This window comes from Thunnus maccoyii, chromosome 21 (genome assembly GCF_910596095.1).
Source record: "Thunnus maccoyii chromosome 21, fThuMac1.1, whole genome shotgun sequence".
Classification (NCBI taxonomy): domain Eukaryota; kingdom Metazoa; phylum Chordata; class Actinopteri; order Scombriformes; family Scombridae; genus Thunnus; species Thunnus maccoyii.
The window spans coordinates 16,393,476-16,420,588 of record NC_056553.1 but is presented as its reverse complement, the minus strand read 5'-3'; the positions used below and the strand labels follow the sequence as shown (position 1 = coordinate 16,420,588).

At 39.4% G+C, this 27,113-nt stretch overlaps 2 protein-coding genes across 8 annotated transcripts in view; one reads left to right on the top strand and one right to left on the bottom strand.

Annotated features, from left to right (window-relative positions):
- Window positions 1–278: 278 nt before the first annotated feature.
- On the bottom strand, window positions 279–14,716 carry pign (phosphatidylinositol glycan anchor biosynthesis, class N). Of its 4 annotated transcripts, none has more exons than XM_042398883.1 (29): window positions 14,696–14,716; window positions 12,625–12,883; window positions 12,300–12,421; window positions 11,943–12,041; window positions 11,183–11,289; window positions 10,653–10,777; window positions 10,297–10,427; window positions 10,076–10,195; window positions 9,812–9,852; window positions 9,590–9,649; window positions 9,211–9,303; window positions 8,878–8,933; window positions 8,403–8,481; window positions 7,801–7,983; window positions 7,538–7,677; window positions 7,045–7,144; window positions 6,765–6,857; window positions 5,842–5,933; window positions 4,661–4,766; window positions 4,458–4,566; window positions 4,157–4,259; window positions 3,958–4,060; window positions 3,411–3,497; window positions 3,195–3,250; window positions 2,568–2,643; window positions 2,188–2,261; window positions 1,652–1,694; window positions 1,437–1,489; window positions 279–1,354 (listed from the first exon to the last, which is right to left on the bottom strand). In XM_042398883.1, exons 2-29 carry the CDS (start codon window positions 12,849–12,851, stop codon window positions 1,231–1,233), a joined length of 2,802 nt encoding a protein of 933 aa, XP_042254817.1. In that variant the 5' UTR covers window positions 12,852–12,883; window positions 14,696–14,716; the 3' UTR covers window positions 279–1,230. The 4 variants fall into 4 exon arrangements, with proteins under 4 accessions (XP_042254817.1, XP_042254816.1, XP_042254815.1 ...); XM_042398882.1 differs by lacking the exon at window positions 14,696–14,716 and adding an exon at window positions 14,580–14,655; XM_042398881.1 differs by lacking the exon at window positions 14,696–14,716 and adding an exon at window positions 14,541–14,562.
- Window positions 13,902–27,113, top strand: part of relch (RAB11 binding and LisH domain, coiled-coil and HEAT repeat containing) — a 34,748-nt gene continuing 21,536 nt past the window's right edge. For all 4 annotated transcript variants that reach the window (XM_042398878.1, XM_042398877.1, XM_042398876.1 and 1 more), the window contains exons 1-6: window positions 13,902–14,454; window positions 22,802–22,891; window positions 25,673–25,744; window positions 25,903–25,958; window positions 26,111–26,224; window positions 26,505–26,699. In XM_042398878.1, coding sequence (XP_042254812.1) covers window positions 14,001–14,454; window positions 22,802–22,891; window positions 25,673–25,744; window positions 25,903–25,958; window positions 26,111–26,224; window positions 26,505–26,699 — 981 coding nt within the window. In that variant the 5' untranslated portion in view covers window positions 13,902–14,000. The remainder of the gene's footprint in view (window positions 14,455–22,801; window positions 22,892–25,672; window positions 25,745–25,902; window positions 25,959–26,110; window positions 26,225–26,504; window positions 26,700–27,113) is intronic.

Below are 27,113 nucleotides of genomic sequence, written 5' to 3'. Positions count from 1 at the left end.
GTTGACAGAGAGGCTATGTTAAGCTCCTATGAACATCTCAGCAAGCATGAACTTATGTGGACATACTGCAACTCCAGTTCATGCTCATATGAGAGGATTCATTGTCTTAGGAAACACCTTGACTACAGAGCAAGGTGACAATATTTATTTAAATCTGTGAGTAATAGGTTTGAAATTCGTATATCAGGCTGGTCAGTAAATTCAACAAACATTAGACCACTATATTATCCGTAGTGATGTCCTATGGGTTGATCTTTTGGAAAAAGAATTGTCACACGTTAGAGCAACAGTTTCTTTATTCTCTGTTCACAGAAAACATACTAATCGCCAGCTTTTTGTTTTTCTAAATCCAGTCCATGGCTGCAGTTACTCTGATGTACAAACACAGAGCACAACTACACTAGCACCTACTTTAATTTGGCATAAGTACAACTAACCCTTTATGACCATTTCCTGTTTCCATTCCAGTCTTTCTGTTTTAGTGGTACACACCTAGTCACAACCATTTACATCCCTTTTCCTTCTAAACAAAGATACATTTTAGGCTGCTTTACTGGAAATAATGTTACATATTCAAAAAGTTATAAAGTTACCCTTCTTTGGTGGATCATAAATCAGCACCCTTGGCAAAGGCATAATTCACAGTCAAACATTCAAGTAGCATTAGTCAACTGATCAATTATTAATACAAAAACAATGTGCCTCAAACAGAGTGCCAATGTTCTTGCACAAAACAATACAGTGCAAACAGTTCCTTGCAAAAGTCTTGCGCCACTTTTAAAATTTCTTATTAAAACCATTAGCATAAGTAACAAAGGAAGTCTTCGTTACATTGTAAAATTGAGGTTAACACAAACCATATGAGGAAGACAAGTATTAACAAGAAGAATGTGGTATTTTATAATGAGAAGTACTTGTCCATTTTCGTGGTAAAGTCTTTAAGCTGTCCTGAGAAAAGAATTTAAAGCATCTGACTGATAAGTGAAGGGAGAGTTCCTTAACGCCTTAATATTTACTTTGTCTATTAACTGTACTATACTTAATTATAACTTCAGCCAAGCAGTGTAAGACTTCTGCAAAGTACTATATTGGATCCTAAAACAATATCTCAAATTTTATATAACAAACTCTGGTTTCATAAGGCATATTCTAAATGAAAAGTATCTAAAAGAGTAAAATAAATACTAAACATTTGGTTTAACCAGTATATATGTGTGTGCAGGTGTTTATTTAGGGAAAGTGCATCTTGGGTCTCCTCCACAGAGTGAATCTTCGTGAGGTGAGGATGTGTGTGACCACACTGAGCAGCATCAGGAAGATGGTCATTGACATGACTATCACATAGTGGCTAATGCTGCAAGATAGAAAGAAACATGTTTAATACAAATTTATGTGTGAGTTTATGCATCACAGATACTATATCCTTGTTACATTACCTTGTACCAATGTCCAACCAGCTGCCGTAGTCTTGCACCAGGAAGAAGAAGTGCTGAGGAGAGGAAGAATGAGTAAAACAAAAAAAAATATTGTGTGAGGTACACATCAGATCTACTTGCTGTAACAGGAAAAGACAGAAGAGCAAATTATTTTCAGGAAGTATATCGCAATGCACCTTTAATCCAAGTTTTCAACCTGATAGGAAATGTCTTACCAGAGCCATCACATCAGAGATGACCAGGACAATGAGGAACAAACTGGAAAAGAAGATTAAAAGACAAAAAAACAAAGGAAAGAAAGCATTACAAAAAAGATCTTTAATATTGAAACATCCACAACAACACATTTACTTCATGTGCAGCACGGACTGTAGATTTACACACTCTTCATACACAACGAATCAGAAATAGTGCAGAAAAGAGACACATGTTGATACTGGATAATTATTATTTAGATTCATGTCTGACACAAATTCACTATAAAAAGCATATGACTGTATAAAACTGAATAGTGTGACGAAAACCAAAAAAACATCCTCCTCCTCTATGAGGCAATCACAGATCTGCCACCAAGAGCAGATTACTGTGTTTACATGCACTGAACTTAAAGTGCATGAGCCCAACAACCACCAGAGCAAATCATATTGATAAAAGGAGGACACAAGGTTTGTGACTGAACCGATCTCACAGTAGATAAGTCTGAGATTTGCTCTGTTATCTTTTTTTTTCAAAGGCTGCAGCGAGGAGTTACCTTCTTGATGAGAGCTGTGTTGCAACTTGGATGGCCTCAAACGTACACATTACTATTATGAACGGGATGATAACCTGGAAGAACAAAGGACAAGACATTGAATATTTCATGAATAAGTCCAGAGAAATATAATTTGTTGACAATGCTGCTGCTAATGTTGCTAATTTGTGCTAAACAGGCCACTGAGTAGGTCAGCAAGGTGAAAGTTGGTGGCTACAGAGAAGCAATATAAGAGAAGGGGAACATTTCAGAATATTTCAAAAATGTTCAAGTGTGCAAAAGTGCAAGACTACTTCCCTTTTCTGGAAACTTTGCTTAATGGGGAAGGTATACAGATACGCAGTGTACACCATAGAAAGAAAAAGTTGAAAATACAGTACCTTCCACATCATCAGTGCTCCCATGATGAAGGGGTTGAAGACAGTGAGGAAACAATAAACAGACGCTGGGTCAAAGCTAGAGAAAAGGAGAAAGAGGAGGACAAAGTGACTGTAGACAGATGGAAAAATGGACTAAATATTTGGTTATTCAGTGTAAAAATCTAGCTTGGGGATACTTGTGTGTAAATTTCTTGACAACCTCCAAGTGTTTTATAGTGCAGACTGACATACTGTATGTGGTGCAATGTAAACAGCCTCACATCCAGTAGAGAGGCTCAGTCAGCAGACTACACAATAGATATGCTGGTCCAAACAATGCAAATAATGCAGACATAAATGAGTCAGTACTGTTTTACACAGGACATATTTCCTTCCTGTGTTCAAATGATGCATTGCTAATAATGAAACCAACCTCAACGAGTCTCATACCAGACACTGACTTTACCCTCACTGACTTAACCCACACTGACTTTACCCACACTTTACACATGGCCATACCCCCCCCCCCACACACACACACAGAACTGCCATTTACCACACACAAACAGACATATTTGTGTCTGTTTATAGTATGTATATATATATATATATGGATATATATATGGATATACATAAAGACATACACACCTGTTAATGGAAGCTATGTTCCCTGTACCGAAGAAAGCTGTTATTATAAAGAATACCTAAAGGAAATATATAGTCAAGGAAAGGTCTGAAGCGACACTTGCACACTGTTGAGTGCGTAAGAAACACCTACTGATGCAGATACTATGCACATTTTCTTTCTGCCCTCTTAGGTGGCAGTTAAACACAACATCGAGTTAACAACATCAACGAGGATACAAAAAAATAAGATCTTCTGATGTCATCCAACTTCAGCTGTCGGATCTTGGTGATGTCGATGTTTGCGGAGAAATCGATAGTGGAGAGCTGGAAGATAAGAAAAAACAAACAAAAAAAAAAAACACACACACACACACACACGCCCATCCACACACATGCAAAGACACACGCAAAGTGCATACACATAATAATAATCAGTCAATACTGAGGTGTGATGTTCATTATGTAGAGCATGAGAGGGGATTTCCTTATTTGTTTAATAAAATCATTTGGTATTAAAGGGATGGATGGTAAATAGAATTTAACCAGAACAATTCAGACCAGATAAATAGACTCCAGAAATATATATTTAGATACAATCTTAATATGCCTCTATGTGACCAACCAGAATCATTAGCTGTTGTAGAGACGAGAAGCCAGTTGGTGTTCAAAAAAGCAACAGATGCCATCTAAATTTCATACTAGCTTATAATAAATAGACAAAATGTTTTCTCATGTAGTTTATACTGCTCTACCGAGTCTGGGAATAGAGACACAATAGTTGTACCTCTTGCCTTCCAGAGACACCCTGAGCGATCATAGCTTCCTGTTCAATGTTGATCCACACAAACATCAACCAAGATAACACAGGGGGGAACAAGGCCTCTGACCTGGGCAGGAGAAAACACACATTTGATAAGGGTGCAGTTTTGCCTTGATGATAAAGCTCCACGTGAGACATAGTATGGTCATATATCATGTCTTACCCAGTGCTGAGCAGTAGGTATGTGGCTGTGAGAGACAGAAATATGCTGAGAAGTCGATGGAAAAGACGTGTAGAGCTCAACAATGGAACCAGCATAGAAGATGCTGAGGAAAGAGCAGAGACAAGAAAAGTTTTTTGGGTCTTAGAGCTTGAAGGGAATCTAGTCCAAGATGTGTCATTTTAGACAGGGCCCAAAATAATTAAATCTTTAATCTTGAAACTTAACATTAATGAGGGATAAATGTGATTGTAATCTCCCATGGAAATGCCCAAAGAGCTCGTGCTCTCTCACACCCACCTACCTAATGTGATCCAACTGATGATCTGATTAAGAAGTGGCAGGCCCTGTTTCTGCTGCAGGCTGGAGTGTGTGAGGGAAGGCACATACGCACACACTGCCACATGGAGCATCTGTTGAGTTTGACCCGTAATAATTTAATTTTAGAAAATGCAATAACACAAACACAATCACATACACACACAACATGGCATGTACTGCAGTTACCTGGGTGACAAATTGTTGCCTGTCACTAAGGTGCAGTGGTGTTCTGTGTCGTGATGACCAGAGGTAACAGGCTGAGGTGAAGAGAGTGAGGAGACCTGCACAGGTCCTGAGCAAACAAACATCATGTTATATTACCATATTATTTTAGACATGTCCATAGTGTACAGATACATTTTGCACATTCATGTTGATTAAAGATACTGATGTTAATTAACAGTTTATTTCAGTTTGATTCTCAGATTCCTCCACTGATCAATTTTTATACAGTATCATGAAGTTTTTGACCAGTTAGTTGACTGAAATAGCTCATCGATCACTGGATGGATTAACATGCAATTTTGTACAGAAATTCATGGTCCCTGTGAGGTTGACATTTATGGTTTCAACAACTATTTGATGGATTGCCATAAAAGACTGCATAGAAGATATTCATGTTTTCCCCTAAGGATGAATCGTAATCACACTGGTGTTCAACTGACTTCACATAAAGTGCAATCATCAGGTCAAATTTTCAATTTGTCCAATACTTATACCTGCATAGCTAATGACACCCATCAGCCTCAGCTGTACTTTTTGGTTTGTGCTCATTAGAAACTTTTAGCAAGCTACAGTAACACGCAAAAATAAGACAGTGAATATGGTAAACAATACACCTGCTAAACATCAGCATGTTAGTGTCTGTTACCATGGTGGTGTTAGCATTTAACTCAAAGTGCCGATGTTCCCAAGTAGTGGCTGTACCAGAAAGCTTTACAAAATGTAGAATGATTCCAAACAAACTATAATTTAAAACTAACAAAATTAATGATTTAAGTTTTTGATTTAGCTGTGTGAGCCTTGTTTTATAATGTATTGCAAAACAGTCCAACACAGAAGAATTCCATTGTACTTAAAGCTGATTTTGCATACATTTGCTATATTTTCATACATGTACTTTATGTTGATATGGGAAAAAAATCTTAATATTGAAATTGATTTTTATCACATGCTGTAGAAATGGGAACCCTACCTGATAACTAGAAAACTAATTTTCCACTCCACTCCATGACGAAGTTAATTATTTCCTAAGTATAGAGAAACAAATTACTGAAAATGACTGACCTGAATCTGAGTTTTTTTTTTTTGTGACGTGACTGTGGTAAACTTTCTGATAAATGAAGGCAAATAGAGGAAGCACTCACACCAGATGTATATTAGGCTCTCGTCCCACAACCGGCATCAGGGGGAAAACGGCCAAACACAGACAGCTCAGAAACCAGCTCAATGAACGGAACTAGACAGGTACAGGGTCAATGAGTTCATTTAGTTAAGATATTGTATTTGAGTTCATAACTTAACAAACCAGGTGTTTGTCTGACAGTAGGCTGATGATAAAGTGCAAGCGAGGTCAAAACACAAGCATGAACTAAATTTTGCAAAATGTCCTACATTTAAGGGCAATTAACTGCCACCTAGGTGAAATGTACTTGTTCCACCACAAACCACTTTGTTTAATTCATTTTTGTGCATCAATGTTCAGTTGAATAATTTTCTTTATATTATTTTAGTGATCTGTCTTTTGTGCCATGTTTCTCGATGTTAACAAAAGTTCCAGCAAAACTCCTGATACACCTTAAATGTTACAAAAGACAAATGGAACAAGAAAAACAATTTTAGGGCTCAAAAACTACCACAGCAAAGGACTGTTTATGGCTATTTGTTTTATGTCAGATCATCTAAGAAGAGCAAGATGTTAAAAAATCTAAAAGGCAATAATAAAGAAATATAGAAATAACAAAAAAATAATCTATTTCATTTTTTTATTCCATTTTCTATTCATTAAGATTAATTAAGGCTATTACACATTTGTGTAATATGTAGTCAGATTGTGTCAAATTCCAATATAAATGAGTTTTATTTCTTAACAAACCATCCATGGAGTAGCTAAAAATCATTCAAGACTTCTGTTATATGGAAATTTTGCTATTTTCCATTAAAGGAAAATCCTCATAACTTTCTGGACACACATCATTTTTAGTGTGGGATATGAATATACAAATACAAATATCAATGATTTTTCCTGGTGCACTGTGACTGTAGAAGCCATAATCTGTAACATGTTTACCTTAGCCTTGCCAAAAAGTCCAGACAGCATGGGCCAGAGAGAGAGGACCACCAGACCCACAGTCAGCATGGCACGATGGAAGAAACTCACCACCTGGGGGCAGCAAAGGTAATGCGTCATCCACAGTACAGTAACCCCATAGTGTACATGAGGGGACCTAAACATTGAGAAAAATGTGTAGCATGTATGTGGAGGTCAGCTAAAGACTTATGAGTGTACTGAAGCACAAATATGCCTCTAGCTGTAAATTAGAAGACATTACTGACTTAAAGACACCTACCAGTAACTCAATCCCAAACGCCACCAGCACAAAATAGCCAAAACATTTCCACAGTGGCAGAGAGGGAGCTGAGCGAATCAAATCTGTTAGAGTTCCAGATCTAAAATAGATAATTAATGAGATTATTCTTTGTTGCAATGAAAGGGAAAAAAGAACAAAAATTGCATACATCACCCTTTTATCAATGAGAAACATGAGTGTGTACAATACCACTTCAAAATGATCTAATTAATGCCTCAGTGGGGCTTTGTCAGACATGCATCAACAATTATGTGAGGTGAATTTGATCTGCTGAAAAACAGCTACATTCTCTGAATGAGTGATCTCCCATTGATCTGGTTTGGTATTTACTCCTGTGTGGTGTTCACTCCACCACTCTGAGAACACAGAGGAACTATACACATTTGTTTGATTAGACTGAACTGTATATGTCCAGATATATATTTCATGTATTAATCTATTCAAAATTTCCTTGACTCTGTGTGATACTCACTCTTTAAGAACAGAGTACCATACAGGTACAGGCAGCAGGCAGTAAATATAGTAGGTGATGGGACTTCTTTGGATAAGCAGGAATATGCTGATCACCATTGTGACACACATACACAGCCTCACCAGGGAACGGCTGGGAATCTGCACACACAGGGGTAATACCAAAAATGTAACTTAGCGAGACAATCAAGTTTCATAAACTTGTTCTGGTAGCAGGAATCTTTAGAGGCAAAGACAAAGAGGGATCACACTACATGATCTGACCTGTTTGAGGACACTGGGATGTCTGTTGAGGCTGGCATGAGTCTTCAGTATGATAAGGATAACGTATGAGGTCCAGCCTACAAATCCCAGCACTACACTGCAACCCAAGAAAAACCTGTCGTAGGTGTGGTAGTAAACCAGGCCCTCCAGAGCGTGGGAGATCAGAGACTGGCACAGAGAGATCTAGACAGAGGCAGACAAGGGGAAATCAAAGGGAGTGCTTCGGCAAGAGGGTTTGGCATAGATAAAATGGAAAGAGGATTCATAAGTAATGAATGTAAGGGGACACAAAAAGAAACTTGGGAGGAAAGTGTAAATTTAAATCCTAACAAAGAACACAGGTTTGCTGTAGAGAGCATTTACCACAGTTGAGCTAGTTGGGGCTAACTTTTTACTGCAACATCAGCTGAGTAGTATTATTATGCTCCAGTTTGCTGCATCATCACAGGTCTCAATGATACATGTTTTACTTGGAAACAAAGGTTTGAGCACCAGCTTAATGCATCAAAGTACCCAAAAATAATTCTAAAACTTGACTTAAAATCACTTGGATAGCTGTTAATTCACCTACAGACTGCAGATTATTCTAATACGATACTCACAGCATCCTCATATTTCTCCAGACGCATCAGTATTCTGGCCTTGTGAATGAATTCTGCTTGTTTTGACTCAGTAAGTAGTCTGAGAGGACAGAGAGACAAAGCAATAAATACAGAGTGTGTAAAATTGTATTTAAATGTGGTTTTAAATAGGTTAACGGATGCTTTGTTTGCCTTCACACTTTCAAAACCACAAAAGCTAATATAAACAATGCATTGCTTGCTTAAATTTTCATAGGCCAGCAATAGGTAACTTTGTAATATGATATTTTTCCTATGTTTCTCAGCATTTATTGCCTGTTTAATGTTCTTAATAAAATGTATCTCCAACACTTTCAAACTTTGTAGATGACATGAATTGAGCACAATATGGTCCCTTAATAAGCATGTTTTCTCAAAAGTGATAGGTAGTGATAAAAAGAAAAACTCACACAAACTCAAGGTTATTATGACTCATTAACTGACTTATTGTACTTACTGGTATGGGGTAAACAGAAAAGACAAAGTTGTCTCCTTTTTTTGGGTCATTTTCATCTAAGAAAAATAGATAGTTCAGTTATCATAGATTTATATAACTGAATTACACAACCTGTGCAGTAATATGCTTTCATCAAGTTAGAACTTAAAAATCGCTTGGCATTGAAAGCTATAAATCAGCTAATACTGTCACTCATCTATTACAATTAATAATTACACATTTGTCACTTCCAACAACAGTGTTCTTTTTCTTTATGCATGCTGGTTTTACTGGTTTCATAACATACGAATGACAAAAGCATGTCAATAATAGCAGAGCTGCATGCTGTCACACCTTGAACTGCTCCAGTACTTGAATAGCATTAGTGTACATGCTCTCTGCCTTGAACTGGTCACTGTTGTTGAGGTAGAGAAGAGGTAACACACCCTGTAGAGACATAAATACACACAGTGATGATTATAAAATAGTAAAAATGGTATCATAATACTTACAGAAAACTCTGTACAGTGAACATGTTCAAAAACATTTTTCTGTTCGTTTACTGATTTTCACAACCATTGAAGAGTTATGCTGTACTTGCAGAATCCATTTTTGGTAACTTGGTAATACACTGAACACTTACATGCATATAGTGGATTATACAGTTTGCAAGACATTTGACTACAGTATTCTGTATTAATTCTTTCTCCTTTAACTGAGTGTCTTAACTTACAACAGAGTTGACAGGAATGGGAACACCAATGAGAGATGCCATGAGGGGAGCAATATCAGCCTGCGGAAAACAAAAATAGAACAATAAATTATATTTTATTGAACTACAAATGCCTGTTGGTCTTTTAGCTACTGTATATTAATGGTTTCATACACAGTAAATTTAGGGGCAGGAATTGATGATTGTAACAGCATTAAAAAGCGCCAAGCGAATAGGTCTTACCTGATTAACATCAACCCTTTGGAGGTGCTCCAGTTTCCAATCTGAGCGAAACAAAAGAAATACAGATCATTGAAGCAATGAACCTGTAAAGTGTAAAAATTCAAAAACTATTTTTTAAATAAAATACAAAATTTCACTCTGCCTAATATACTGCTGAAAAATAATAGCCTTTTGTGGTTGTAGGTAAACTTGGGCTCAAGCTAAAGCATCTTGTTGAGGGACATTTAAGTAAACAGCTGTGAGAACAGTACATGAGTTTAGTACCTTGTAAGTACCCATCCTTGTACAGTTGAGGTTCAGTGACTCTCTGGGCATTATGAACACCGGCTCCCCATACCACTAAAGGGGTAAGAGTCTCAGAGGGATGGCCTGCACCGTGGGAGCCTGGAGACACATGCACACAAACATATGCTAATGAACAGATCATTTTTTTTAAATGTTTAACCATCAGACGGTACAAATAAACACATAAACAAGAGTCTTACCCCAATCGGTCATGCCATGATCAGAGGTAAACACATAGGCCGTTCTGCCATCATAGCCAAAGAAGTCTTCTACCATAGACACCAGCTCAGATACACCAGTATCTACTAGACCAATATTGTCTAGGTACTCCCTGGACAAAAGACAAATAGCAACATCTTAAAAGAGCCTCAAAACTAAGAGTATTTGAGATTCAGATATCACATTTGTTTTTTGTAGATAAAGACACCACTATTGCAGTCAATGCTGCTTTAGAAGAATATGATCATTTTATTTTAAGAACTATAGTATATTATGTAGAGTGTATCACACAATGATCACATATAATATCAACGGCAAAACAAGAAATTCTACTCACTGTGACATTGGTCTGTGAGCATGTCCGTTCGTATCGATGCCCAGCAGATGCAAGAAGAGAACATTCTTGTCCTCGAGTAGACTGGCCCTCAGAGTAGAGTTTGACTTTGCTGCTTGAAAGAATGACTAAACAGAGAAAATGAAACATAGTTGGATTTAATCAAGAAAGAAATGTGGAAATGATAGTAACAAGAGAGTCTGGTAATATTTACCCTCTATTTCCTGATAAAACTTGTAGCAGTTATACTATAATCTACCGTTCTGCCAGAAAATGCATTATTTGATCATAAATAAAACACACATTACATTGTAACAAAAAGTGGGAAATGCGAGCTATTGTTAAAAGCTCCTGGAATTATTTTTCAAAACATTTTTCTTAAAGACAAAAATGTCTAGTCCACTACCAATGCAAGCCTTCTAAATATGATTTATAAACACACAATGTACAAAAATCAGTTATGATTTCGTCAATTCATCATAACATTATAACTGCAAAATTCATGGTTATCTTTAGCATTTCCACTATCATACTTTGACTTGAGTGAACACCCAGCTGTCCAGCCTGGATGCATCTGTGGAGGCAAAGTCCTCCTCCACAGCTGGATATGTGTGGGTGTACACATGGTCTCCAGTAGCACCTGGAGGTAACACAGCAGGAAATGACCTTTATTTAAATGATTTTTTTAAGTTTTAAGGTTATTAAAATATCTCAGCAATAGTGTAAAATAAAGTGTCATGATTAAAGTGCATTGTGTTCATGCTCACATTAGGACCAGACAGCCAGACAAAGGACCAGAGTGTAAGATTTAGTGGCATCTAGTGGTGAAGTTGCAGATTGCAACCAACTGAATACCCCTCCCCTCCACCTCTCCTTCCAAGCGTGTAGGAGAACCTACTGTGGCTGCAAAACTCGTGAAAAACACAGAAGGCCCTCTCTAGAGCCAGTTTTTGGTTTGTCCATTCTGTACTACTGTAGAAACGGCGGTGCAAAATGGCGGGCTCCATGGAGGAGGACCTGCTCCCTATGTAGATATAAAGGGCTCATTCTAAGGTAACAAAAGCACAGTGATTCTTATTTTCAGGTGATTATACACTAATTAAAACATAATTATGAATATTATATTCCATTTCTACCATAACTGTTCCGCTAGATGCCACTAAATCTTACACACTTGTCCTTTAAGTACATAAATGTATCACTTAGTGTGAAGTCTGATTCAGACACAGACTTTCTCTGGGAATTTCCTTATATTGAATTGACTTGTGTAGGTGTATATGTGTGCTTGTGTACCTTTGGCAAACATAGGCAGAATATCAGGGCTGCCCCAGCACCAGGTGTGTCTGCTCTCATTAAACACAGAGTCAAACTCTACAGGATTCTCCTTCCATCCTGAGCGCGCACACACACACACACACACACACACACACACACACACACACACACACACACACACACACACACACACACAAGAGGTCAATACACTTGCAGTCACAAATACACAAACATGAAAGTAGTCATCAACATACACTTTCACAATGACACAAACGCAAACGTATCCAATACATTAATTTTTTTGCATTGTTATTTTCTGTGTTCAGCTTGTCAACACAACCGTACACACACACACACACACACACACACACCTACCTTTAGCAACAGCACTAACATCCTCATAGAAGCCAGCGATGAGAGCAACATGACCGGGGCGAGACTCAGTGGGGACGCGTGTGTGTGACACACCCCAGGTACCTGTCTCTTCTATGATGCTCCTGGTATTGGGAAACACACACATAAACACACAGGTCTTACACTGTATATAAAGACCTATTACTTTGCAATTCTAAACATACCATGAGAAAAAACAACATACAAAAACAACCTAATCTCAGCCATATATACTCTTTTCTGTACTAAATTAATAGCCACATATACACGTACAAGCCACATCAGTGCTCTGTATCAGTTTCCCAACCTCAAGTATGGGGCCCTGGATGAGCCATTGGGGAACAGGGTGAAGAAGCTGTCTGCTCGAAGTCCATCGGCCACCACTAACACCAGTCTGGAGGCAGGGGGTGTTAGTGGCGTTGTCTGGGGTGTCATGCCATGGACCAGGGGAGAGGTGAAATAGATGTCAAAGATGGAGAGGAAGAAGACCACATGGACTGTCAGTCCAACCAGGAAAAAAGTGATCATCCTCATTTTGAGCGATGAGTGTCAACACCACGCTGGGTCTGCAACACAAGCAGGAAGGAGAAAAGAGGGATTTCAAGTGAGTAGAAAAAAGGTTGGAAACAAAAAGAGAAACACAAAGACAGAATAAGTATGATTGAGGAAACACTGGACAAACACTTATACAGTCAGTCTAACCTTGCATTCAGTGTTAAAGGGTTAGTTCAAATAGGGACAGGTACAGTATATTACAGTCTGGCTAAGCCAAAGCACAGACCATGTAAAGACCGCTTAGGAGTTATCCCTCTGTCACCATATGTCATTGCAAATGAGCTGAAATAATGGCTTTCATAGTTAGTTATATTTCAATGGTACGCATTTCTGTTTCACGTTTGTTTACACGAGAGTGACAAAGAAAAAGAGTTGTTGCATTTTTGAGCCCTTCCAAAAGTCTTACCTGTATGTAACGTCAACGGAACCGAACCATAAAAATGAATGAATGGGCGAGCAAAACTATCAACTACCACTTCACCCATTCACCTGTTCAGATACACTGATTTAGTTTACGTTTTATCTTCGGAGATTACCAAACATACATCCAGACAACCCGACAGATCAAGGCTTTCTTACACGAAACAAGATTGACCTAATCTTTAAAAGCGTGCTTTTATAAAAAAAACAGCGGTCCCTCTTTCTAAGAAGATTAGTACAAGAAATTCAGGCGCTGAGCATCCACTTCCTTGTTGTGACTTTGACGTTTGACGTTGACGTTTGTGCTGTGCAACTGAATTGTGGGTACTGTAGTTCAGATGTTTGTTTCCCAGCAAGCTTTCTTTCCAACAATGCATCCCTCTTAAATACGTTTGTTGATTAAAAAAAGAAATGGCGTTGTATTTCATTACAAATTTACTTGTATTACAGTACGGTTTCACTGGAGATTGTTATTTTCATAGATTACGGTTCTTTCACAACACAGCTGTCAAATGTCTGTCCAGTATCCAATCGTTTTGTAGTATTCTATTAAAGAGGCGGTCTTTAGGATAACTGTGACCAATCACAGCCTTGTATTCTTTCTCCTTGTCAAAGCCACCTACCAAACCTTTGCTAGCTTAATATCCATTCAGGAAGCAGCAGCAGCCTAGCTTAAGATTGCTACAAAAAATCTTTATAGTGCAAAAAATGGCGTCGGTCAACCCGTTTAATCTAAGTGATTCTGAAGAAGAGGCAGAACGGCGCCCAAATGAAACAGTTGACACAGAGCGAAGCCCGAGTGACGGGGCTCCAGGGCCGCCGCCAGGCAATCCTTTCTCCCCGCCCGCGGACGCCGAGCCTCCGACGCTGCTGCTGTCTAGCAACCGGACAAGCCCCAGTGGCGAGGGCATCTCGGTGTCGGCCGCGGCCACCTCAGCTATGGCAGGCAGCGCCGATATACGGGTATCAGTGGATGTCATTGCTGCTCAGCTATTACGGGACCAGTACGTCCTCACGGCCCTGGAGTTTCACACCGAGCTGTTGGAAGCAGGCAGAGAGCTTCCGAGGCTGAGGGATTATTTCTCCAACCCGGGCAACTTCGAGCGACAGAGCGGCACTCCACCCGCAAAAGACCAGGTACTCGGACCTGGCGGACCGCTGAGTAAGTAGCTAGCTGCACCCCGGTGCTAGTCACGTAGCTGCCAGCTAGCTCTGCGTTTAATATTGCATTATACAAAGTTAACCCACTAGCTATCTGCATATCATGAGGTATCCGCTTGCTTGCACCTGCTCTCCCGGACCAGGGCCCACAGCCAACAAGCCGGGTTTTTTTGTGGGTCAATTGTGTTGGCTGACATACAGATGAAAGAGCATCACAGAAATGTAATTAGGCTGTTCCTCACTGTTTAGTTGCTGGGAAAAAGATGAAGTGTGGAAGCTCTACAGTGAGTGACCACCCTGATGTAATATGTAGCCTAATTGAGCCCTGTAGGAAAATACACGCTTATCTTTTTCCTCAGGCTACAGGAAGGTCAGAGGTCAGACATTACTGTATTTAACTATGGTCTTGCCATTAATGAAAAACTTTAGGAAATGTAGTGTGTTGCTAAAGAGGACTCAACTGGGAATTATACATCATCAACTGGGTTTGAACTTACATCATCTGCCTTCAGTGCTTTTGTTGCTTGTGTCACTTGTTTTTTCCAGACCAGGGAGATAAAATACTGTAACGTTTTACAGCTCAAGACATGGGCATATACCTTAAGCACTCTCATCCATTTACAGTACTTCCTTTATGGAATAACCTGCAGCATTGTGTAACCTGTAGTATAGCCGAAAAGAGTCCGGGCCCATAAGCAAACACGCCATGCAAATGGTAACGATGGTGGCGGTCACAAATAAAGCCCGCCACAGTGGAGCAGGAGTAGTATTACCATAAACTTTAACTCAATTGTGGCAAAGCGTGACAGGGAGCTGGACATTTAAAAGGAAACAGAGTGAGTGACAAAACCATCTCTTGTAGTCACATTTCACTGTGATGAGTGGAGCAAATGTATTCACACCAAACGTTCAGTGTTAATACATTTGAGCTCTCAGTGGTCTTGGCTTACCATGGAGGACTGGGCTCCTGAAAGCCTTGTATAAGTGAATGAAGAGTTAGGGAATTGTGAATTGAGAGTGATATAAAATGCCCTTGTCTGCATATTTTTAAAGGGGATCCTCTTAATGAGCATTAGCTTTTCATGGAAATGACTGAGCTTGATATTCTTCTCAGTGGTGATTGGACTTGGCTTGTCAGAGTATATTTATCTTAGATCCAGGAGAGAAAGGATACTCATGATGTCACTGACCCACATGAGTGGTTACACACCCACCCTATCTTTTAAACGATCTAATACACATAAGCAGGAAGGACTGTAGGCTGTGAAAGGACTTAAACCTACCTTCCTTGCTCAGTACTCTGATTCAGCACAAAGGAACAGATGTTTACAGGGGCTTCCGCCCTTACCCTACCACTAAAAAATAGGGTATCTATTATTTATTTGTATTAATAAGTTTCAGCAAAAGTAGATACTCTTTGCATTTTGTTGGTTTATCCAAGTGGGATATCACACCAATCAGAAGTAGCTTCAAGTAAACAAAGTAAATATTTCTTTCACTCCCTGTCAAAATTGGCTGCAGTAAATTGCTGACAGAATCAAAGCAGAGTGAAGAGGAAATGCAGTGTTTACAGTAGATAATATAGTAGATGTGCATGTGATAATTTTGGTTATACATTTGAAGCTTTCCTCCCCAGCAATTCCAGGATTGGTGTTCAGTTTAAGAATGGGTATTTACAGTATGGTACCACACTAGTAATTTTTACTTTTTTGGTGCAAGCTTAGCAACAAGGCCAGATGATGAATTTTCATTGTATTTATTTACATTCAGCAATTTTCCAGCTGTGGGAAACACAGTGTATAAACACACACGGAAGAAAAAAGTTGAGTGGTTTTATAACCCGAGGAAGATTTATTTTCCTTAATTTAGATGCAGTAGAATGGACAATGACCTGATATCTCAGGAGACTGCAATATATTCTTGAGTGTGGCTCTTGGCAACTGGCCTGAGGCTAGCACCGGTATATAGCAGATGGCAGCCAAGTCAGATTCACTGCAGCATCCATTGTCTGTCGGCATGACACCACCCTGTAGAATTAAATACTTAGGTAGACTGACTTTCCATATACCATATACGTTTTGGAGACCACAGCAGCAAAGGACTGTGAGTTGCGTGTTGTGGTTGCTAAGGTCTGGTGGTTGCATTATCATACAAACCCCCAAAAGGCTCAGAGCACTGTAACAGAATAAATGTTTTATGATGGTGTCTTCCAAAAGCATGACAGGACTTGACAGCTCCCCTGTTCTGAAACTGACAGGAAGGTCGTGGAAAAATTGTAATCTCAGTCTTAGCTATTGATGAGAGCAAAGGTTCATATAAACCTGAAATCCTTGAGGAAGCTCAAACGTCAAATCTACCATATGCAGAAAGAACAAACGAAGCAGCTGATGGGAGTTGAGGAGGGGAAAAGCACTAGACTCAGCCCAAGACTAGGTCACTCTTCTTTCTACCATAATCTGATAGCCAGGACCTCATGTGATCATTGGAATGATGTTTTTCCTCATGTTTGAAGGACAGGTTTAGGCAGCCAGTTTCCCATGTGATTTTTCACATTAGCAACACATTTAGTACCTTGCCTTTGACTGTGTGATTTCTAAGGATTGTACGGTATTATAGCCCTACAAAAGAAACATCTCTAACTTTTAATTTACTTATTGTGTGGGAATAAATTTGGTTTGCAGAATGTTATGGCCTTACAGGGGTTTGGAAGGGTGCAAGGTGTGTATGGACATGGCACAGCATGATAACCCAACAGTTAGCCCAGCTAGTCAAAAAGCATGATACAAGAAATGATACGTCTGGTGGGTGTGATCATAGTTTGCTTGGCTTGTCTGTGCTTAGCCTGTCTTGTACTATAAACTGGCTCTGCAACTAACCATTATTTTCATTATTGATTAATCTGTCAACTATTTTCTTGATTACTCAGTTACTTATTAGGTCTATAAAGTGTCAGAAAATGTTGAAACATGTCGACCACTTTTCCCCAAAGCCCAAGGTGACGTCCTCAAATGTCTTGTTTTGTCCCAAACAACAGTCCACAACCCAAAGATACATAGAAATCAGAAAATATTCACATTTGAGAAGCTGGAATTAAGGAATTTGGACTTTTTTTGTCTTAAAAAAATTACTCCAAAGTAGAAATCGATTATCAAAATAGTTGGCGTTTGATTTAGTAGTTGGCAACTGATCTATTAATCAACTAATTGTTGCAGCTCTACTGTAAAGAGCACTTTAATTCAGATGGTTGAGTTCTGCTTCTGATAATCTTCAAGTATCCGTCCGTCATCTTTTTCTGCACCTTTTACAATTGCTGCAAAATATAGCATACAGCATTCAGCTGACCAACCATAGTTGTCATTGATCGTATCATGATAACCACTGACAGTCAGCTGTAAGCGGTTGAATTGCACCGTCCATGTGTGTTGATAATGACCTTGTTACAGGCTGCATCATATCTGCAGCTGTTGCTCTACATACACCACGTGACACATCAAGCCTTCTCTCACCACCTTGCTAATTACCAGCAAGGAAGCATGAATGATACCCTCTCCACTCCTCATTGGCTAGTCAGGCAGTTGTTTGCTCATACCGAATGATGTGAAGAGCTTTAATATTAGCATGCAAGTTACTGAAAAGTTGACAGTAAACTGCTACATTTAAGAAGTATGTGTCTGCCATGCAAGACATAATATGAGATACCAGAAAGTGTCCATACAATATAATCCCAGGACAATAATTTAAAAGTTAATTTGTAGTTACCGTCATCTCTCATCTTCTAGTTCAAGTCGGCCAAATAGTAGCTTCAGATAATATGTTCTAGGTTAGGTTGTTTGTAACCAGTGTTAATGTTCTCAGCTGTTACAAATCAGTAGCACAACAGCAATCCAGGTCAACCACAGAGCACCCACACTCTGCAAGGTTTATAACACTGCTAAAATGTGTTCAATCAAAGACCCTTGTAGACCCTAGTAGCACTACTTACATAAGGCCAACCTCTCTTACTTGCTCCTTCTCTTTTTTTCTCAATTTTTGGTCACTTTATAATGTCTTTCCATCCCTTCCTCTGTTGGTACTGTGCGAGAAGGTGATTAATGATATTGTTGAAGTGCTGCTGGCCACGCTCCATGTAGCTCTGGACCTCCTCCGACTGGCTGCCTGTTCGTAATTCTCTGCCTTTCGCTCAGCTGCATGTGTGTGTGTGTCTGTGAATACATGCAGGTGGTTCTGTGCATGTGTGTGTTTTATGTGGAAGTGCATGTTTCTTACTGGTGTAGCAAGTCACAACACAGGTTTGTTTTTGTGTGTTAGTGTTTGACTGGTACTATTAAATGCAGTAATAGTGGTAATGTTTCACAATTAGCATTATACTAAATATTTTCCATAGTGTTATGTTACTGTGTAGTCACACCAATTTTGCTATTATCTACATGCATGAAATTGTTTATACATAGGCTTGTTCGTTGTTACATTTCATGGAATATATACAGACAGGTGACAAATTAAAGGTGCAGTGAATAGAATTTTGTGGCATCTAGTGGAATGGACTTGGCAGAAATGGAATATAATATAAGTATGTTTTAATTAGTGTATAACTCCATGAAAATCAGAATTGTTGTGTTTTTCTTACCTTAGAACGAGCCTTTTATATCTACATAGGGAGCAGGTCTCCTTCCACAGAGGCTGCCAAGTATCTACAGTAGCCCAGAACAGACAAACCGAACACTGGCTCTAGAGAGGGCCTTTTGTGTTTTTCACAAGTTTTGCAGCCATCCTAGGTTTGCCTACATGCTTGCAAGGGCAGGGGTATTCATTTGGTTGCAATCTGCAACATTAGTGCTAGATGCCACTTAATTCTGCACACTGTTCTGTTAAAGGAAAAACCTGAATAAATGAGTGGAGAAACATAACAAATGCAGATGTTTCCACACAGGTGCACTGCATGGTACGGTTTAGCAATTAACATCCAATCATGCTCTGTAGCATATAAAAATGCTCAGCAGGCCCAGTTGATTCTAATTTTATATCAAGATGGCAAGAGGAAAAGATCTAAGTGACTTTGAAAGCAGGAGCTTCAGTCACAAAGACTGCTCAACTGGCCGCTGTTTCAATAAGAGCAGTGACTCAAGTGACATTTGCATTTAGATCTGTGGGAAAGACATCAGTAAAAAGGGTCGGAAATTGTTGTCAACAGCGCACATTTGATGACCGTGATAGTCGTGCACTGGAGCAATATCTAAGGAAAAACAGAAGAGCAACTTATCCTCAGGTGACTGAGAATGTCAGTGCAGGATGTGATCAGACTGTGTCAGCAGAAACGTTTGGCTCAGCAGCCACACATTTCTCTGTTCTCTTTTTGTCTGTTTAGCGTCATCAGGTTAGGCTAACCTATTGTTGCTAACTTTGCGGCTAACCCCCTTCACTTTTCCAGCAGTTGGGGAAACAACAGATGAGACTTTTCTTGGTCTTGAGAAGCCGCAACATTTATTAACTGACACACTGTAGCCTGTACTGTACATTCACTGCCAGACTGACAACTTACTGCTAACCTTTTCCTCTGCCCCGCTTGCATTCACTGTCACTTTTCTGCCACTTGCTCTCTCACTTAACCACTCACTTGCTTACACACTGCCCTATTCCTTAAAAGGAGATACGCTAGTTTCCCAGGCAACGACACAGATGTTGACTCACGTTTCGAAACAGCGCTGCTCAGAGGCTCCCAAATGCCATTGATTTCTGAATGAATGGGTATTTGCCATTTTTTTGGCGTTAAAAAAAAAATTTTTTTTTGGCCTGGCGAAACACTGACCTTTATCCTATGATGAGACATTTCTATCCTGATGGGAGTGGTCTCTTCCAGGATGCCCCCATCCATAGGGCACGAGGGGCCACTGAACGGTTTGATGAGTATGAAAATGATGTGAATCATATGCAATGGCCTTCGCAGTCACCATCTCAACCCAATTGAACACCTAATGTGAGATTTTGACAGCACTCTCCACAACCATCATCAAAACACCAAATGACGGAATAACTCTTGGATGAATGGTGTTCATGCCTCCAATAAAGTTCCAGAGACTTGTAGAAATCAATGCCAAGGCACGTGGAAGCTGTTCTGGCAGCACGTGGTGACCCAACACCTTACTTAGACACCTTATGTTGGTTTTTCCTTTAATTTGTCATCCGTCTGTAGCTAATAGTTTTGCCTCAAATAAAAACAAGCTTGTTGGCTGTCTGCTGACCATTCATCCTCTTTTGTCTCCCTGTCTGTATTTGTCTTAGCTCTTTTTAAATGTAGATCTCTTTGTCCTCAGTCTTAACTCTTGCACTTTCTCTGTATCGAGTTTTATCTGCTTTGTTTTTCTACTTGCTAAAACAGAAAAAATATCCTTTGTCATGTTTGTGCTTTCTCTAAAATCATCTCATCGACCACCTAATTGTTATTGTGAGGTTTTTTTTTTAAATCACAAACTAGTATAAAGTTGAAGAGGCTTCCTTCATTTAGCTTATTAATAAAGGTTTATTTGTAACGAGTGACTGAATGTGAAATGGCGACACTCATGTATTCAAAAGCACAGGGAGTGACTGTGCATGGATTTGTGTGTGTGTGTGTGTGTGTGTGTGTGTGTGTGTGTGTGTGTGTGTGTGTAGCAGAAGTGTAGTGCAGGAGTGCAGTGAAGAGATGACAGTCTGAAGTGTCAGATTTATCACAGTCCAGACAATACACGCTACAGGCACACAACTGAAAGGTCAGCCGGGAAGAAATACTTGTTTTTTTGTAAATCAGACACACACACACACACACGCCAACAAAAGAAATCTGTGCACGCTCCAGCACAATGTGGAATTACAAGTTGTTTTTCTCTCACATCATGTGCAAACATACAAACACACTATTATCCACTGATTCAGCAAATGGATTGTAACCACTTATAGACAATATCCTCACACATCATCAGGGAGTGAGGACAGTTGTAAGTGTTCTCCACAGGAAAATGGGTTAAATTGACGTCAGCAGGACAGAACAATGCCATACACACTGACAGCCAGTGTAGAAACACTCACTTTACAGTCACAGGACTGAGTGTGTGTGTGTGTGTGTGTGTGTGTGTGTGTGTGTGTGTGTGTGTGTGTGTGTGCTCTGTGAGGCTGCATGGCCATACATTTGAACATGTGACACACACGCTGCTACTTCAAAGATATAATCAGTTAGGAGGTTGGAGAATATCCTAAATAATCAAGAAAAGAAACCATAAATCTCAAGTTTGTGGTTGCTAAAATCTAATGTTTAGCAAAGGGAACATATTTATGTCTGTCAAGCATTACATTTTTGCCTGTGTGAAAGGTCTTGGTCATATCTACTAAAAGGATACTTTCAAAAAAGAGGGGAGCATTGATAGTATCTGCTTCTGAGGCCAGCAAAAGGTGATTAGAAACATCATAAAACTCTTATACAGGATTTCTTTGAGACAAAATGCAGTATTTTTTCAGGTCAAACCCAGAAAGAACTGAGGTCAGTAAAAGGTGTCATCTAATTAGGATAGACACAGTGGTTCTGTTTTTGTTTGATTTTCCTTTAATGTGATCTAAAAGCCACAGGTCTTGAACTGCGAGTTGTTTTTTTTTGCCTGATCTTCAGTCACTGCTTCAAAGCCTTGCTAAACTAGGCAGACAAGCCATTGTTTTTAAGGCTAACTAAACTACATGCTACATTTGGCTTGACCTTCTACTGTATCTTGATATCAGAGAACAAATAGGCCAATCTTGCACTTGCATTGCAGTGGAAGGAAAACTAACACCATCGGCTAAACTACCAGGACAGCCTAGCACAGTGAAATAGGAGTTAACTTACGTATCAGCATTGTGTGTTGTTTGAGTGAACAATACTCTCAGCGTTCATACACTCAAATGTAAGGTCGGTGTTAGAGGTGTTAGCTTGGAGAAAAGGTCTCAGCAAAGTCTTAACATGTTATGATGGATTTGTTTTCCCCCAAGCGCAGTGACTCAGATGTTTCTTGGCTAAAGCATAACCTTCCCACACAGTTTTTCTCTGGGCTCAGCTTTTAACTACATTTCATAGAGTTTCCATGTGTTTTGTGGAAAGGTGATAAATTGTTAGTCACCATTCTTTTGACTCAAGCTTCCAGCCTGGTTAAGTGTCCTTTACCAAAACATTTTGAATCCCTACCGCAGTGTGTAGGTGACCCTGACCTCTGACCTCCCTTCAGAGGGAAGCACATATAAAGCAACATTTCTCTAGGATCAGTACATTGTCACGTTACTAGGATCTGATATCTGCTTGACAGTGGACTCATCTAACTAAATGCTGTCTCTCACTGTCTTTTATTCAGATCGCGCAGGCAGCATCAGCACCTTGGACTCTCTGGACTTTGCCCGTTACTCAGATGACGGCAACCGAGAGTCAGACGAGCGGGTGGCAGGTAAGATGAACCATACTGTCATGGCTTGAAGCAAGAGACCCGGCTTGCCTCGGGGGGGTGGGGGGGAATAAAAGATGGACAAAAATCAGGAACGAAGCAGAGCGTGAGAGGGTGGCATGGAAAGAAAGAAACACTTGACAGCCGCATCAATTGATGCAATATTCATGTTAGTTTAATCTAAGATGTCAAAAAAGATGAATTATATCCTGATGTTGTCACGGTGACACTGCTATGTAACAGATGCTTTAGTATTCGGTGCCTACACTAATGTCATAGCGGTTCTCAACCTCATTTGTGTTTTCACCAGTATCATAATGTTTTATATCATAATGAATCAATACTGTCTTTGTCAACATATTCCCGCTTCAGACATTTCTTTCTTTAACTCGGTAGAGGTGTCCTCGCCTCCTCCTGTCAGTTGTCACACTGTTGAGTCAGTCTGTGGTATTTTTAGTACAGGACCTGTCTCAGCATTGTTTGAAATCACACTCCTTTTCCCCTGTGGTTCCGTCGTGACACACCAGTAGACGGTTTTAGCCAAAAAACATTAACGGTTGAGTCTGGCGCTGATGTCACTTCATCACAGAACACCGGTTTTAAGAGCAGCTGCTCAGTTACAAGCAGCTCGCCGGGTTGCAGATGTTGTGTAATGATTATGTTTTTTTTTTATGCTGTTGACTAAAGGAAAATAAACACATTAATAAGCCTTTTTCTTTAACATCTATGCAGAATATACTTTACAGCCATGCAGGAGCTATAATATGTTAAGTTGTCTGCCTCTTGTTTTTATCTCTATTTTATGATTGCCAACATATAAGCATTACTTTTGAGCTCTGCACACTATGACATAGAACAGTTAACATTATCCATTACCACCTTTCTGTAGTCATCCACCCATTTGGTCGGTAAGTGTTAGTCATTAAATCCTGAAAAGCCCCAATCCATAACTGCAATATAGATTTATGGAACTGTGCACAGATGTTTCTTAAAATTATAGCATATTTTGTGTTTTATGTTTTTTTCTTTCTTTGACAGTAAATCATCTGAGAGAATTAGAGTTCTTCCTACATTGATTGTTTACATTTTTATGAATTGTAAATGTCATTAGATTTAATGTGTATTGCATTATGAAAGTGGAAAGAGTAATACTTAAGTAGTTGTAAGTAACACTAGCTTGCTGGTGGTTTGGGGCTTTTATCAGTTGGTGAAAACTATAAATTAATATTTTAAGGGCGCAGTTAAAACCATGCAGCAGAGATTTTGGTTCCACGCTCCCAACTACAAATTCTGCATCTTTTTAAAATGACTGTCATTCAAACACTGCCCACTTTCCCAAATTGGCACCTTCCCCCTCCTTTGTTCCCTCTTCACCCACCCCCTCCACTCTCACCCCCCCACCCCCCCACCCCACCCCGACCTCTTCCTCTTGCCAAGATTGCCTGCCCCCAGCTGTCTGACTCTGGGTTTTCTGGCTTTCTCCTGACGTTGATCAAACCCCAGTGAACAATACTGGACAAGTCACTCCATCCAGACTAGCTTTTTTGCTTCTTTCTTTTTTTTTTTAATTTATTTTTCCTCTCCCAGTTATTGAGTTTTTGTTTTTCCATTTTGTTTACGCTTGCATCCTGTGCACTATTGATCTGCGAGTAAGGATAGGGATGATGGAGTCAGAGTGGGTGGATTTTTGTCAGAAAAGTCCAACTAGCATGTTGATGACATTTCTTCTCGCAGTAATCTTAAGCTGTGGAAACTGAAACTTAATAGTGACTTTAGAGGAAATTGTAAAATACAGCCTTGGTGTGTTGAGTCCTTAAATAGAAATGAGACCTACCACAGCACCCGTTAAACCACAATGGTAGACATTAGATTACACCTCTGGGCTGATATACAGGGTCACAACATATGGCAGATTCTCAGTGCACAGCTATGCAACATAGTTTTCCTGCTCCATCGCTTCTTACTTTTTGCGTGTGTTTTTTTATTTATTTTTTTTTAATCTAAGGTGTCTAAGATCTTGTGTGTTCTTTTTCTTTATTCAGTGTTAGCTTAGACTCTCAAATTTGAAAAACTAACGTGAATTAGTCACAACGAACAAATTAACAATTTTCATCTACATGTTTGCTGCTTCTGATTGTGTAAGACATCAGAAACCGCTTGCTCACATTATTGTGATTCATGTTTTCGCCTAAATAACATTTTGACTCCTCATAGCTTCATAGTTTAGATTGTGTTGTTCATAGTATGATGGTCTAGTCTAATAAGAAATACAAAACCTGAGCAGTGCTGTCCTTTGAGTGGCTTGAACCCAAATTATTTAATTGCTTTTTAGTAAGGCATTTGCCTGGAAAAATCCTTTGTCAGACAGCTCCTAGATAATCAAGGCTACAATTCAGTAGCTTTAATAGATTTTCTCACCTCAGCTACATTGCATTTGTTATGCTAATAAAACAACTGAGATAACTGGATTCCAAATTAAGTCAGTGCTATTAATGGGAGGAAAACAAGGGCAGGAAATCCTACTATTAAGATGTGTCTCAATGCATTACACACACTCGTCAAACAGATTGTCATCCAGCTGGCTTTACCATGATCCTCTGCTGCATGCGTTCCTTAGACCCCATGATTTGCATGCATCCTTTTTTTTGTTTTGTTGTTTTATGACTCTTACGATCTTTTGTGTAGTTAGTTTTGTTTTTCATGCCCATCTTTGTTTTATTTGTTTGTTCCCTGTCTTTGGTTGGATGCACTTCCTGTGTGTGTGTGTCGTCACTTCCTGTCCAGTGCTGGAGTTTGAGCTACGGAAAGCAAAGGAGACCATTCAGGCTCTGCGCGCCAACTTGACTCAGGCAGCAGGTGTGGCGTACTTTTAACTTCTTCTCCACCTGAACCCTCTTTTGTTACAGCTTTCTCTCTTTTTTTTTTTTTTTTTTTTTTTTCTAAGAGAATTCCTCTTGATGAATAACGGTCAACATCCTTTTCGAACTCATCTAATATCTTCTCCGTTTTCTCAGAGAGCGAAGTGCCCTCTCAGGAGAGAAAGAACTTCAAGTCAAGTCCCGAAATTCAGGTGGGGAGTCTTTTAAGTGTTAGAAAGATTATTGAATTTACCTCCTCTGTTCAAATGAATCAAGAGATAAAAATGTGTTGCTTTAAACCCTGTGAGGGTATCACTGCTATGCTGAGTGAATCATTTTACAGCTGCTTTCCTCTCTACCTCAGGAGCCTGTACGCCCACTGGAGAAAAGAGCCTTAAACTTCCTTGTGAATGAATATTTATTAAAAAACGAATACAAACTCTCATCCATCACCTTCTCTGATGAAAATGATGATCAGGTAAAGCTTTTTCCGGCTGCCACTTGTTTTAAAGACAGAACGTCAAATGTCTGAAGGGAGTGACATTTTTTATCATTTATTTCTGCCTGCTTTTAAATACACAGTAATTAAGTTAATAAAACAAAATAGAAGGTATCAGACTTGTTTGTATGAGGGTCATGTGACCATAAATAAGTTCAGCACCTTGGATCAGCCATCCTGTTTTGAGCTTTAATCTTCTCCTCCTTTTTCTATGCATACAACTTAACTTACTCATTTAGTTTTTTTTATTTGTTTCCAGGACTTTGAGTTGTGGGATGATGTGGGCCTCAACATCCCCAAACCCCCCGACCTACTGCAGCTTTACAGGAACTGTGGCACTCCCCTCCCTTCACCTCGGGACACAGCTGATGTGGCAGTGGGGGTGGATTTGGGTGATCTTCCAGGAAACTGCATTTCCCAAGATCTCCCAAAGAAGCCTGACCTTTCACAACAGGTGTGTGTGTGTGTGCATGTGTGAGTGTAATTTAATTTATCAATGTACTGTTGTTCATCAGCTGAAACTTTTAGCCATGTTTGGGCTCAAAGTAGAGATGGGTAACCTCTATCACGCCGCTATTTTTCTCCCACTCTTGACTTTTTGTATTTGCATGATTTAAAGTTATGCAGCTGGCAGAATCTGGCTGAAACCAGTACATTTACACACAGAGGCAGTGCCAATTTGCTCAGAAGGTCAACTGCTTTGACGCATCACAGTAAAATAACGAAGGTTGTCCACAGAACCACAATGGTGATATTGAAAAAATTAATTGCCACTTCTGAATTCACATTGTTTCAGTAAAAAGACTGGAACTGCATGAAAAAGTGGCTGTTTCTTTTAATATCACCAGCACACAAAGCGTTTTGGGCT